The 14,301-nt window shown below is 36.7% G+C and overlaps 2 protein-coding genes across 2 annotated transcripts; one reads left to right on the top strand and one right to left on the bottom strand.

Moving 5' to 3' along the window:
- Positions 1-4,112: 4,112 nt before the first annotated feature.
- Positions 4,113-8,727, bottom strand: LOC129747485 (transmembrane 9 superfamily member 2-like). The gene is made up of 4 exons (XM_055741734.1): positions 8,197-8,727; positions 5,960-7,149; positions 5,730-5,889; positions 4,113-5,661 (listed from the first exon to the last, which is right to left on the bottom strand). The coding sequence occupies exons 1-4, from the start codon at positions 8,332-8,334 to the stop codon at positions 5,158-5,160; spliced, it is 1,992 nt and encodes a 663-aa protein (XP_055597709.1). The 5' UTR covers positions 8,335-8,727; the 3' UTR covers positions 4,113-5,157.
- Positions 8,728-10,469: 1,742 nt separating this feature from the next.
- On the top strand, positions 10,470-12,188 carry LOC129746379 (60S ribosomal protein L37a). The gene is made up of 3 exons (XM_055740011.1): positions 10,470-10,611; positions 10,902-11,030; positions 11,824-12,188. Exons 1-3 carry the CDS (start codon positions 10,609-10,611, stop codon positions 11,959-11,961), a joined length of 270 nt encoding a protein of 89 aa, XP_055595986.1. The 5' UTR covers positions 10,470-10,608; the 3' UTR covers positions 11,962-12,188.
- Positions 12,189-14,301: the final 2,113 nt, after the last annotated feature.

Genomic DNA, 14,301 nt, shown 5'->3' on the forward strand with positions numbered 1-14,301 from the left:
CTTGTCAATAATAGGTATAGCAACAGTAAGGCCGTCGGCGAGGCCAGCTACAAAGCACTGTAAAACGATGCTAGTGATGAATATCGAAGAGTGGTAGTTTGACATTATAAATGATTTGTCTATTTTTGACCGTATTGTTTTCTCGAAAATTGTGAATTGTCTCAAACAAATAATAGCAGGTTTGTTTTGCGGTATTGGTTCTGAGTCTTGTAAGCGAATTTTAATTGGGAGGCCAGGACCTGAAGCCTGAAAATATAAAAAAAATGCACTTTTTTTAATCGATGTTCTAAATTTTGAGTCTGACAAATGATTCTCGAATGTACATCTGAGTCTTAGTTGGGAGTCCGCAGTGTTATGTTTGCTTTGGAAAAACTGGTTAATAAACTTGGTACCTACTGAAATATAGGTCTGAAAGTTCAGTTGCAAATTTTAGTGTGGACTATATTAATTTTGTTCCCGAGTACTACATAGGATTTTGCAGTAAGAAGAGGAAATAGAAAGGTTTAGTCAATCTGGGTCTCGATTCTAAATACTATTTGGAAGATTTGTTTAGTTTTGGATGTTTGGAAAAGGATCTAAGTTTTCATGCCTGATTCTTAAACCTAGGTTTGAAATTGGAAGTATTGGTCCGAGAGGACAGGGTCATTAAAGTCTAGATCTTGAACTGACAATATGAATTCAAGACACGGGTTTCAATTTACAAGTTGAACCAGAAATCTGAAAATGAATTGTTTCAAAAATAGAAATATGTGTCTGGATAATCATCTGAATTGGGGTCTTTAAGATACAAGTTTAGTCTGGAATCTGGAATAAAGATACCTATTGTTCAGCTATGATATGAATATTTAGTTTGATACTAAACACGGGAACTAAAGGTGGGTCCTCGGATCAGAGAACTCGATTTGTAGTAGGTTTGACATTTCGTAGTAAGTGTGTTTCTGTGGTTTTGACATAGATCTCATTTTTCTGCTAGTAGAATCTATTTAGTTACAGCTGTTGGTCTGATCTAATCAATTTGAAGTCTTAATGATGTTGGGCTTTAGCCTGGGTTTCGTATGGACACAGAGGTCTAGTTCTGTAATTGGGATGAGGAGGCGAAGTTTCGCATTCCTCACTTTGATCTCCTGGCTCTGACCTGAAGCAGGTTTGCATAATGTGAAGCTAAATTTTCAACCTTGGAACTGTGAATTTGGATAAACGAAAGGAGCACCTGGATTGAGTCTGATTAGGGAGTGTTGTTGTTAGTATTGAATTGCAGCGTGGGGTACGAAACATTCCATTTACTTTGTCAGAGAGTCTGTTTACCTGAGGTCGCATGCAGTCCTCAGCTTGAGACTTGAAATCAGGAATCTGCTGGTGCTGGTGCATTGCTTTTGAATGGTGCCTCGATGTAGGAAAGGGAGTATGTGCATATGATTCCGAAGCGGATGGGCGTCGGCCGGCCGAACCAGTGATTTGGGATGAAATGTGAATCGATGGTTTGAGCTTTGAGAGCGTGTGTGGCCTTCATTCTGACCCGAATGTTGTAGTTGTCGGCTGGAGACCCCAGCGTTTTCACAGATAGGTGCACGGTATGGACTGATGGTGACCTTTGAAGATGTAGAAGGAGAGCGAGTCCTGGAATGCAATATTAGAATGAATACTCAGCGGTCTGCATCCAGATAGAGGAGTGAAACACTGAGAAGGGTCACCGGCGCGGATCTTGTCCATTCGTCTTCGAGTATTGTAACGAATTTGTTCGTTGTAGGCGGTCAACCAAACTTTGTCACTGCGTCTGGAGATCTGCGTGGTGTGTTTGATTTCTTTTGCTGCCTTATTTCCGCAAAGACGGTCACAAATTGTGGAAGTTGTTTACGTTTTGTTTATGTTTCTGCGACGTTTGAGCGCATGCGTTACATGCGTTACGGTACACTCTAACTATCCGTTATCGTATTTGAGGAAAACATATAATCAAAAAAAATTGAGTCTGGTAATTGGTTTCAAAAAGGTTTATACATCGTCGGTATATAAATAACTGAACAATAATTTTCTGTTTTTATATTAAAAAAAAAGTTATCACACGATAAATTAATGTGGTTGACGTATGTTACAATCGGGTTTTCTCCAACTCTTAAAAAAAACGGAAATACATTTTGTTGATTCTCATAAGAAGAATCTGACTTTGCTGAAACTGTATCAAAAATAGATCAACATGAAAATTTTTTATTCCTTTTGTACGTTCCGAACGTGATCCCTTTTGATAGGACTGCATCGGAATTAATATTTTGTGCTGCATTTTCAAAGTCTGGTTTTGAGGTCGTAAGATAAAGTATTGAATTTTTAGCTTAATTTGAGTTTGAAAACAAAGTCTTAAATAAGGAAAGGAATTTAAATTCAATTGTTGTAAGAATCAATCATCGTGCCCATCTCGATTGCTTGAACCAGAATAACATCAAATAGAGATTGTCGATTGAAGGAAAAGTATAAAGTAAAAAAAATCCAGCGGATATAAATTAGTTTGTATAATTTAGGATCTTTCATTTTATATGTAAAACATTGATAAAATTCTGAACCCCCAAACATAGAACTATTGACTACGTTACAGAAGGGAATGTTCGAAGCTAAAGAAATTTATATAATTGATGCACGGAAAATCCGACATGAAATAAACGTTACATGAAATATCGCATTTGCCAATTAACAGTTGATAAATCTGCTGGCTTTTATAGCTACAAATGACTTTGTTTTTACCAGTAATAAAAACTCGTGTTACCATTCTTAAGCAATTTATCTATAGTAGAGAAGGGGGATAATGTAGGGAATAAGGTAAATGAAGAGAAGAAGTATTTAGAACCAAATAAACATTAAAGTGATTTAACATTTAAGATTTGCAATCTACCCGTGGTTGTAATTATATGAAGAGTATTTTAGAATTTTCCTAATTTTGGAGTGTTTTAACAGCATAAAGTTTCAGTTTTCTCAAACGTAGTCAAACTAACTTGAGCGTGTAAAACAGGAGAAAGTGAAAAGAGAGTACTGTGACGAAGAGAGAGAGGAAGAAGAGGATCGAAGATACGTCATTCAGTTAACCAATGTTGTGAGTGAAAGTCGCGTTTCTTTGTTCTCCGAAAAGTGATTCGTTTTAAAATTTATTAGTTTGAACACGGTCACTACAAAAACCAACGTATTTCTTTCATTTTATGAGATTGTTTCACATCTTATGTAAAAACTACGAAAGGAATATAGCTTACAACAAATTAACTTTAACATCTTGTTTTCATTAACATTTAGTCGCAATAAAGTGAGCCTTTGATTATACAAATAGTAATTAATATGCAAACAATTGAGGTAATAGCTTAAATGCGCAAAAATTTTAAATAATGTAAACGAAAAACAAAACAAACTGAGCCGGAACAAATTAGTACGGATGAAAGCCATTAATTTGTAAGTTTGAAATAAAAAATTGTAATTGATAAGTATTAAATTGTAATTTAAAATATATTTGAGTGTCCACTGAAGACGAGCGAAGGCTAAAGTAGCTCGAAACGTTTGGACAACTGATAAAAAACGTTTTTAATTTGTAAAACTCGCCGAAAATCGTCGATAAAATTCAACAACAACAATTAACGAACGTTAATAAATCTTAAATAATGATTGTAAAGGAAATGTACGCGTTAAAAAAATTTTTTTAAATGGATTGTTTGATAATTTTTGTGGTTTGTTAGCATAACATCTAAGTACTGATATCTCGTACTCGATACTTCAACTATTGCATAATCTCACAAATTTGAATTGAAATATATCGGTTTCCAATTACAGTAGAAATCCGCTTATTCGAAGTAGTAGAGGCCTCGAGGATCCTCTACGAAATATGTACATTCTTCTCCTATTGCTGTGTATACCATCTGGGCGCAAAGCTCGATAATTAAATGATGGTTCTTGTAGCAACCAGATGGCTGGGATAACGCGGGAGCTCAGAAAACCGGAGTTCGATTAACAGGATTCTACTGTACATATATCAAAGATGTTAAACGTGAAAAGCGCACGCATCAAGTGCTGTAGTATCTGTATCAAGTTTGTAGCTGATTAGTAAATGTATTTTATATTTCTCAACTGTTAATTAAAACACATCATAAGTTACCATAATTTATTGATTTTCACTTTTCGTTATTATCATACTTAGCAAACGTGTTGTTGTTTAGTCACCTTGTGATTTTATTTATTTTTTTGTTCACAATCACTTACAACAACGAAATCAAAAGACGGTTTCACCTACGATACCACCCGAGCTAAAATCTGTATTGTTTTATGACAGCATTGTATGACAATATGATGATTTTGAAAAAAAAATTAAAAAGCTAGATGCTCTTTCTAACATTTTTTCGGTCTATATAAACTACATATCGATAATTTTGTCTGAATAGGATCTGGAAAACGAGAAAAAAGTATAAAGAAATGATCATCGTTTGCTAGTTTTGTTAGTTTCAAGTTCATTTCTTTAAATAACCCTGCACATTTCGTGTTGTTGCTTGTTATTTGTGTTATCACAACTGGTGACCAATTTTAATCGTAGTTAATAGATTTGGCGTGTTCGTTGTTTCAAACCGCCGCTTCCAATCAGCCAATTTCAAATATAATACATATCTACTAAACAAAAAATAAACTACACTGTGTTGTTTAGTTGAATGCATATCAAGGTTACTTTATCTCTAAGATTATGTAGCCAGTACAGCGTGACTCAGACTAAATGGTACAAAACATAAAATAAGGCATTATGTTTTGTTTCTTGTTTCTTTATAGATACTAAAAGTAATCACACCTTTCTTTTCCCCTTCGTTTTTTGTGGTTTAAGAATTATTTCTGCTCGTGTATGTGCAATGTCTGCGAATTTTCAACACTATTTATTGATTACACTCGTTTATCGAACCGCGCTTGCCAAAGGAATTAGGTATTCTTTTGTTCGTATTTAACCAATTGGACATTTAATCAATCCTAAAATTAATCTTCTCAAGTGTTATCGTTTTTGTCACGCACTTTTGTCCTCGATAGGAGATGAGTTAAATAATAGATTACAGACTTTCTTAAATTATCTCAAAATTGAGAAAAAGAAGTAATCCGTCACAGAAAAAATGGACAGAAGAATAATTTTTTTTTTTCATAAATATATAGAGAAACTACTTAGTCCACTTTGACAACGCTATAAATTTTGCGAATAAACCAGAAACAGGCGAAGAAACCAATGGAGCCAGTTAGCAAAAAGAATAAAAATACCATGATCAGTGTATAACCAAAGTACAGGAAGGTGGAAGCGGCATCCTCGATTTGCAGTTTTGTGGCGAAATAGTGACAGCAGTAAATGAACAGATAAACCGCTGTGAAACCTGAAGTCAGGAATGATCGCCACCACCAGTGATAGTCCTCTGCGCAAAGATGGAAATAGCACAGAAGAATCGTTGTTTCCGAGCAGGTGATGACCAGGATCAGGAACACCAGGAAGAGGAATCCAAACATGTAGTACATTTGGCTGGACCAAAGCGAGTTCAGAATAAAGAACAGCTGAATGAAAATACAACCGAACGGTAGTACGCCGCCCATGATGATGCCGGGAACAGGTTGGGTGTAAATCGATTGTTCCGGGATCTGACGAGGAATTTGATTGGTGCGCACCGGGTGCTCCAAAGACTGTAGAAAATAAAATTTCGATTTGAGTTTTTATCAAAGTTAGTAATAATTAACCTAGCAAAACTCACCCGCTTTCTAAACCCAAAGTAAGCTCCAACGAAAGTAAGTGGAACAGAAACTCCGAACCACAGTGCCAACAAAGCAATCAGAGTCGAGAATGGTACCGCACCAGAGCTTCCTTTACTCCATAGGATTAAGTTCATTATGAAGAAGAGTCCAAATACGATACTGCAATGAAAAATAGAAGAAAAAAACGTGTTTGAAAGAAGTTGAATAATAACTTTTTTTTTAAACAAACCCTGGACTCAGCATCGATGTTAACAGAACATTACTTTTCCACTTGATGCCTCCAAAGCTCTTGTAGATCCTTGCCGAAACATATCCGGCTGGAGTACCGAGCAGAACGAATAGCACCATAGCACAGGTCATCAGAGCTCCACGGTTGGCTGGTGAAAGGAATCCAAGACAGGCGAACGCCAAAGTAACCAGAGTCATGCAGAATACTTGCACGCCCGACCCCAGAAGAACCGACAGAAGCATACCCTTGCGTGGAGGTCGGAAAACATCTCCGTGAACCAATTTCCAGCCGAATTCTTCCTGAGCATCTTCACCGGAATCCATTTGGTTGTAACGGGCAATATCTTTGTGCAAAGTACGCAGCATTATCATTGCTACCATACCGGAAAGGAATAGCACAATTACCAGGGAGTTCAAAATACTGAACCATTGAATGTTGGTATGGGGCATCGATTCCAAAATGTAATCCCATCGGGAAGACCATTTAATGGTGTTATTTTGTACGAATTTGACCGAATACGTGTACGTTATGTTCAACTTCTGCCCATTCGGAAGAGCACTTGATGCTATTTCTATTGGTTCCTTGCTTGAGCAATCCGGTTGATCGGGGTTCTTGTGGTTGATTGACGATGGTACTACTTTAACCGAAATAATCCTTCCGCCGTTCTGTTTGAACGCTACTCCCCACTCTTCGGTGGCGCCGCTATGATAGGTAATGGTCAAGTCCACGTGGTTAAACGGATAGTAATATCCTGCACGATTGTAGCTGGGATTTAACATGCAACCCTCTTCGCCGTCTGGATGTCTTCTCAGCAAACATCCCATGGGGAATCCGGTGCTACAGTACTGTCGATCATTGTCCAGCGGATAGCACCAGGTTACTGGCATGTTGTCTACGATCCAGTGATGTTGATAGTTCAAGCTCATGCCCTTCTTCAAAATCATCAAGCGTCTGTCGCTGTCCGGATCACCACCGGTGTAGAATTTTGTGCACGCCTTTTCGCAGTTGACCTGACGCAGAAAGTCGATCTTGTACGGCCCCGGGCGAATACGTTCACCGAACACCACCTGACCGAGGTTTTCCACCGGCGAGTTGGCTTCATCGATGGGGCAAAAATCGAAGTGGTGATACTCGTAAGGGATGACCGACTCTTCCGTATTCAAACGGTTGACGTAGAGAATGACCTCAGACTGTTGGATAGAAAACAAATAAAAAACCAATGTAGCTTAAAATGTTTTTGTCAGAAATGATCACTAGACACATTTTATATTATTCAATTAAATTCATTTCTATTTTAAAGTTTGTTTTAAAGAAGGTTACAATTTGTATTTTTATATTTATGTATTCAATACCCTGTACTACGTGGAATTGTGAATGTCTTGAAATTATTGCGCCTCACACCAGCGGGTGTACGTACTTCGTGGATGAGAAACGAAAGGTTAGAGGTGACAATAAAATGTTTTGAAGAGAGTTTATCTTAATCTTTAAGCCTTGAAGAAAAGGTATAGACATATTTGTACGAGCTGAGCAGGTGTTGTTATATGAGATTTTTGTTGTACCTTATCACCGAACGTTACATTAAAATATATGATTAATTTGTTTTTGTTTGTATAAATCGATACCTAAGTAGATGTCTACGTTTAATAATGCAAAGCTAAATGTTCGAAATTATTTACCAGTTGTAGAAATTCAAATTGCAATACCATTTGTGATGAAGCAATTTAAGTATCGAAATGTTTCCAATGTTTAATATTAATTTATTATTTTGAAACATTTTATATTTGTAAGTTGTTTGCTGCCAATAAATTATTATTTTTTTCAAGAACGTTAAAAAATCGTTGTTTTACTTCTAGTAGCCAAAAATATGCTAAACAAGAAGGATTGTTGAATTGAATTGTTCAGTTTACATATCTGACTCATTACGTCTCAAATAAGTACAAATCATTTTATTTTTACAAAACATGATGAATCAATGTCATCGTAATCAATAGTGAATGGTATAAAGTTCATATTTTAGAATAAAAATTTGGACGCGGCAAAATGGTACAAAAAACACGTCTTGAGCAACCCCGACATGGCTCATCAAACTATTCGCCGAACTGTTCCGCAGTGGCAAAAAGCGACACACATGCACATTCTTCCAGTGGCGTTTTATCTCCAATGTGATGAGTTGTCACCCATAAAAGAAAGACGAGCAGGGATTTGGCATCTACCTTGAACGGGTACCGAGTACTCACCTTGCAGGATTTTTCCGAATGTTTACAGTAGTTAACCGGTGCCAATCCGGGCAGATAGAAACTGCTGGCAGTATTCCACAATCCGGCTAAGACCAGAGTGGCACCTAGAAACTGATTAAATGGCTGGTTCCGAGCCATTGTTGATAAGTGCAATCTCAAAATTGTCTTTTGCTATAACCAAATTTGAAAACTGCTTGAAAAGCCCAAATTTCCTTCACTAAACTACTTTGTCCCCTCTGGGAGGGTTTTCCGTTTCTTGAAGGCCCAAAGGGGTAGGTAGATCTTTTTCGTTTTGCGAATCGGCAATACTTTTCTCGTAGAGGGCTAAATACGTTGTACGCTTGTAGTCACTTGATAATCTAAACAACGCTCAAGCTTCTGCACTGCCTATAACCATTAAATCTACGGTGCGACGGACATTTTAGTTCCGAAGTCGCCGGAGTACACACGGATTGTCGATAAATACAGGATAACCCGAGAATCCCGATCGCTGGAGAAAATTTTTGATCCAAAACTCTTTTTTTCACTTTTCTTCTTTCGTGCGTGACATCACGTTTGAAACGTCACCGATTAGGCTGCGTACTGAACAGTGATACACACTTTGACACAGTAATAAAACAAAGTTTCAAAATCGTTTGCATAAATTCAACTATATTGCTTTTTTATTAAAAAGTTCCAAAAATTATTATTTTCCCGCGTCCACATAAAATCAGATAACAAAATGAATTAAGATATGTATTTAATATCTTATATAAACATAAACCATAGCACTCTGTGTTTCGCCTGACAACTTGGAAATTTGTTATTAATTTTTAGATGATGGCATATTTTGAATATCTAAAATTTTCTTCGACAACCTCATTTTTATTTGAAAATATGAAGTCGACAAAAAATTCATATGATTCACGAATGCATAATTATAGTTCTAATCGTATATGAAACTTTCTTTGATCTAGAAACTCAAAAAAATAATAATTTTTTGTTTCGATTATAGTCGTTTTACCATCTGTATGGCATTCGCGACTTTATCAACGTTGCAGTTGGCGGATCGTTATTGACAAACTTATCCGGTACAACTGTGTTCGATTTTTACTCTTCGGCTCGAACTCGCGGACATCGGTTCAGGAGGCAACAGACTTGCCAACTGAGCTATATCACTACATTAAAAAAAATGCAGTCCAACGAGATCACTGCATGAATGCGAACCAATATATCTGAGTTTGAATCAATGATGCATTGTTATTCAGTTATTTTGATTTGCATTGGAGCAAGCATCTCGTAAAGTTTTTGTTTCAATTGAAAATTAAAAAAAAAAGGCGAAAATGTCCACAAATCAGAAGACAATCTGGTTAAACATGCCCTCATGGCTAATAACAAATCCCATAGTTGAATCTGATCGTTGATCCAGGGTTGTGATCCGTCAGCGTCATGAGGCGTGAAGCATGTAACTGTGAAGACTTTCGGTCTGTCATACTCATTTGACTGTTCTCAAATGGGTTCCTCATCGTTTGCCTCCGTCGTGTGAAGCTAAAAAAATTTCAAAGTCAAGCATTCACCAATCGCATTCAAACGACCAAAGACGAACCCGAAATGCATTTATTGTTAGCTTCGTTCAATCGTTGGTAAAAATCGGTTTCAACCAGGGACATGGCAAGTTGGTTCTTCGATCTTGCGATCAGAATCATTTTTTTTTTCTATCTATCGGGAGTAACCGTTTCAACTGCAGTTTCCTGCATCCGATTTTTCGGTCCGGGTGGTTTCTGTCAAGGTAGTTGTTCAATGAGCCAATGTTTTGGTCGAACAGGTCTGGTCGTTGTTTAGCAAGTTGAAATCGATCGAATCTATAGTTGTTGTGAACTGGTGTAGCACGGATACAAGAATAAACAACACGTAGTTACTTTACACTACATATTAAAAATGACGATTTATTAGACGAGATAAAATACGTCGCGACTAAACGTTTACAGAACAAAACATAAAGTGATTTGTTGTTGTTGTTGATTTTTACCCACCGGATGGCGCGTCGATCAGCTGACAGAAAGGCTACCAGCAGTGAGCCCAGCGGTGTTGTTGTAGGGTGTTTCATGACCTAACACTAGTCAAATCCGATACAGCTCGGCAGCAGGATTCACATCTTTGCGTTGATCGAATAGACCCATTTTAAACAATCTCGCAATCAGCACCGATCGATTGTGCAAGCTTGAACAAACCTACTGTGGGGCACGTTCGCAAAGTGGTTTCCTGTGCGCAATACAAAACGCAGCCAAACTGTCAGTTGCGTGTGAGTTTGACAGCGGATTCATTTCCGGCTGCTGTCGATCTCTCTCTTTTTCCGTCAACTTTGATTGAATAAACTGCACACTTTGGTGTCAGCTTTGGAAATTCAATCAATTTTCGCATCAACTAGATAAAATGGTTAGTTTCTGCGGGTGCAATCGATAGGTCTTGATACGGCGGATTTAAATTACTAAAATTTGTCGAAGGCCGACGCGCCAATTTCGAGAAAATTATAAAAATTGTGTTGTGTCCGGGCAAAGTTTACCAATGATTTTTTTTTTGTCGTGTTGCTTTGTGACATCCTTACAATGTTTGTATCGAGAGGTTATGATTTCGTGGATGTCAACAAACCGCGATGGGGGTTTTGTCGTAGCTGGTCTGACATGAAATAACCACAGGCTTTTCTATTTTCCTCTTCCATCCACTAGGCCAAGCGTACCAGGAAAGTCGGAATCGTCGGAAAGTATGGTACCCGTTATGGTGCCTCCCTCCGTAAGATGGTGAAGAAAATTGAAATCACCCAACACGCCAAGTACACCTGCACATTCTGCGGAAAGGTAAGGATTCCAAACTTAAGTTCAAACAATTATTTATAAAATCGAATAGTTCAAGCCTGATAAAAAAAAATGAGGATTGATAGGTTGCAAAAAAACCGTGTTAATTTTTCAATATTCGCGAGAGCTAAGACGCAGGTTGTCTGAAAATTCAGAAATTAAAAAAAAATTCTAAATATAAGTTCAAATTTAAGCGACCGAACTGAAAGATCAAAATTAAATTTTGTAATCGATTTAAACCATTTTAACATACTTAAATTTAGTCAATTGTGCGTTAGACATTTGGTAGTGTTTCGACAAGGATATCTCAAAACTTCTACTTGATATGAATAGCAGACAGGGGTGTAGTGTTGTCCTTCCTTGTTTCTAAAAGATGTTTTTATGAGGCCTTTGAAATCGTCAGAAATGACGGACAGTATCTAAGTACATTTTAAGATTTAGTATGTTAACTACAAAAAATTTACTAAAGTAGCTGTTGAATCCATTTCAAAATACTTTTCACTTATAAGGGGGAACAAATTCTCCAACAAAATAATTTTTTTTTATTAGAGCAGATTATGAAGCACTCAATAATCTTGCTCTAGATATGTTTATGTTAGATTAAATTACCTTTAATTTTTATTAAAAATATGAACATCAATTAATGAAATCAATATAAGTTTATGTATCCTTGGCATGAAATAGAGTATGTAACTGACAGGCTCACGTATTGCTGGCTAGAAACATTTACAAATTAACATGTTAATGGTCTCTTGATAACCCTCCTTAACGCAATTCTTCTTCCTTTTTTTTTCAGGATGCCATGAAGAGGTCCTGCGTCGGAATCTGGTCCTGCAAGCGTTGCAAGCGCGTTGTCGCCGGTGGTGCCTGGGTGTACTCGACCACTGCTGCCGCCTCGGTGCGTTCGGCCGTCCGTCGATTGCGCGAAATGTAAAATGTTGGTCATCAAGAAACCCGTAACCGACATCGATAACAACAAGCAAAAACAAACACGCTGAAATTCCATCTTCTCTAATACTGTGGGGATGTTTTGTTTTTCTTAATTTTTTTTTTAAGAAGATCCAACAATGTAATTTATTGTTCATGGAAGTAAGGCGAGATATGTGTTGCGAAAAGGCAAGGAATCGAGATTCCTTCAATAAAACCATCTGAAAGAGTACCGATCCTTTTTATAAGGTGAGGTGGAAAAAACTATGATTGTCAACATTTCGATGAAAGAAAACTCCCGATGTTTTTCTTTACTTTTCTTTACTTTTGTTTCTTTTTCGTCTTACTGTAGGGCGTGCTTAAAAAAATAAAGCTTGTTTCTTACTCTTCATAAGATTTTCATAACGTATCTACGTGAAAAAGCCTTCAACGAATTCTACTATTTGGTACGAAGAAACTCTCTTGTCAACTGGCAGCGCAAATGGGACGAGGATGAGTTGGGCCGGTGGCTCCACTCGATTATCCCAAAGGTAAGCCTTGAACCTTGGTTTAATAGATTGGACTTGAGTTGGGATTTTAATCGTATATTTTCCCGTCTTATGTCCAATCATTATTCCTTAGACGCGGTACTCTATCGTTTTGACATTGCTGGCAGCAATTTATGTGGTTGCGGCCAAGGCCCTTCGGGCCCGAGTAAAACCACCTAATGTTCCAGTAAGAGATGTACTAGCTGTGCTAGATTTGGACTACAAGTTCGAAATCTACCTTTTTCTAAAAGCTTCGTCGATCTTCGTCTATAATTCTTTTTTATTTTCATATTTCCCTATCTATTTTCTTTATTAGTGAACTAGATATAAGCACACAATTGAGCCGTTTCAAATAAAAAATTTGAACTTTCGGTGATTGCAAACACACATATCGCCTTTTTTAAGGCCACTCTAATGAACAATCTCCTCTTCCCTGAGTCGAACGAGATGGTTGCTTTATACCTATGTATTAACAGACACGAATATTTTGGCAAATGACGCCACGATTCACTCATTCAGACTTCTAGAGAGCAGTTATAAGCAAATTTCTTCGAAATAACTGGTTACCTCATCCGCCATATTGGTTGGCAGATTTCCAGAATGATGACGTAGTTGTTATGAAAAATAGCTAGCATTGTATTGAATTCTGAATTGATTTGGTTTGTGGTTCAGCAAAAAATGCGAATTAACCTCGGAAATATCTAAATTTTGGTGGAATTACTGGAAACTATTTCTAAGCATATTGTAAGCTTAAAAATGGGAAATATTGCAAGAAGACATATCTAATAGTCCTAATAAATCATTTAACACGCAAATTTCGAGTTCATTAACAGTAAAATATTTAATTGATAACTCATCTTTTCTCATATCTATTTTCTTATTCGAGTTTTGGAATGATTCCAAACTCTTTGTTCAATATATTTCATACTGAAATCAATTGTTTCAACCCTAACTTTAGTTCCTTAACACTATAGAGATGTACCGAATAGTGGTATTCGGCGAACGGCCGAATACCGAATATTGAACTTTTCAACTATTCGGCCAAACCAATATTCGGCCGAATATTCGGTCGAATATTCTATTGAGTTTTCAATGAAAAAAAAAACTAGCGATTATTTCAATGCTTTCAATTTCTTCCATATTAATGCCCCTCATGTTTTCAGTCGATTGTTTTCAACCAGATAATATTATCGGATGCTATATTACAAGATATTTTAAAAGTGGGGGTCTTTCTGATTTTTAAAAGCCACCAATAACTAAAAAGACATCAGATTACTAGTCGTTTCTAGGGCGTTTATTCCCAAAGAGATTGCGTTCCTGTCAAATCTGGGACAAATCATGTCGAAACAGGTGCCAAGCTATTTGAATTTGCTTCTTTGATATTGAATTAGATAAAGGTCGAATTAGAGCAAGATATCTTCAAAATAGTTGTTGAAAAGAAAGATGATTTTTAACCTAAAGTATACCATGCATTCAACCACACGAATCTACACGGTCAGGCATTCAGGACGATTTTTTTTTTAAATATTATAAAAGGGCAAATTTTATATTTATTTTGAATTTTTTTAAAAATCGTTATTGAACACAAAATCTAAAAGATTTTAAAGAGAAATTTGAATTTTTTATTTAATTCAGCAAATAATCTAACAACATTCGGGAAGTTTTACACAATATTTGAACATCTCGGCCAGATTTGACTTATCTGGAATCTTTACTGAATTTATGGGCAAGCCTGAATATATCCAGAAAATCTGTAATAATCTATAATCAAAGGATAAAGCGATACTTGTCAGCATTCTCCTGTACGATCTACAGTGAAA

This window comes from Uranotaenia lowii, chromosome 2, assembly GCF_029784155.1.
Source record: "Uranotaenia lowii strain MFRU-FL chromosome 2, ASM2978415v1, whole genome shotgun sequence".
In the NCBI taxonomy this organism is placed as follows: Eukaryota; Metazoa; Arthropoda; class Insecta; order Diptera; family Culicidae; genus Uranotaenia; species Uranotaenia lowii.

What these genes read in the sequence shown, in the direction of transcription:
- LOC129747485 (XM_055741734.1), bottom strand. Translation starts at nt 8,334, where the DNA reads ATGGCTCGGAACCAGCCATTTAATCAGTTTCTAGGTGCCACTCTGGTC. An exon ending in ACATCGATGCTGAGTCCAGG is followed by an intron (nt 5,890 to 5,959) that starts GTTTGTTTAAAA and finishes TTTTCATTGCAG; the next exon opens with TATCGTATTTGGACTCTTCT. An exon ending in ACTTTGGGTTTAGAAAGCGG is followed by an intron (nt 5,662 to 5,729) that starts GTGAGTTTTGCT and finishes TATTTTCTACAG; the next exon opens with TCTTTGGAGCACCCGGTGCG.
- LOC129746379 (XM_055740011.1), top strand. An exon ending in CCTGCACATTCTGCGGAAAG is followed by an intron (nt 11,031 to 11,823) that starts GTAAGGATTCCA and finishes TTTTTTTTTCAG; the next exon opens with GATGCCATGAAGAGGTCCTG.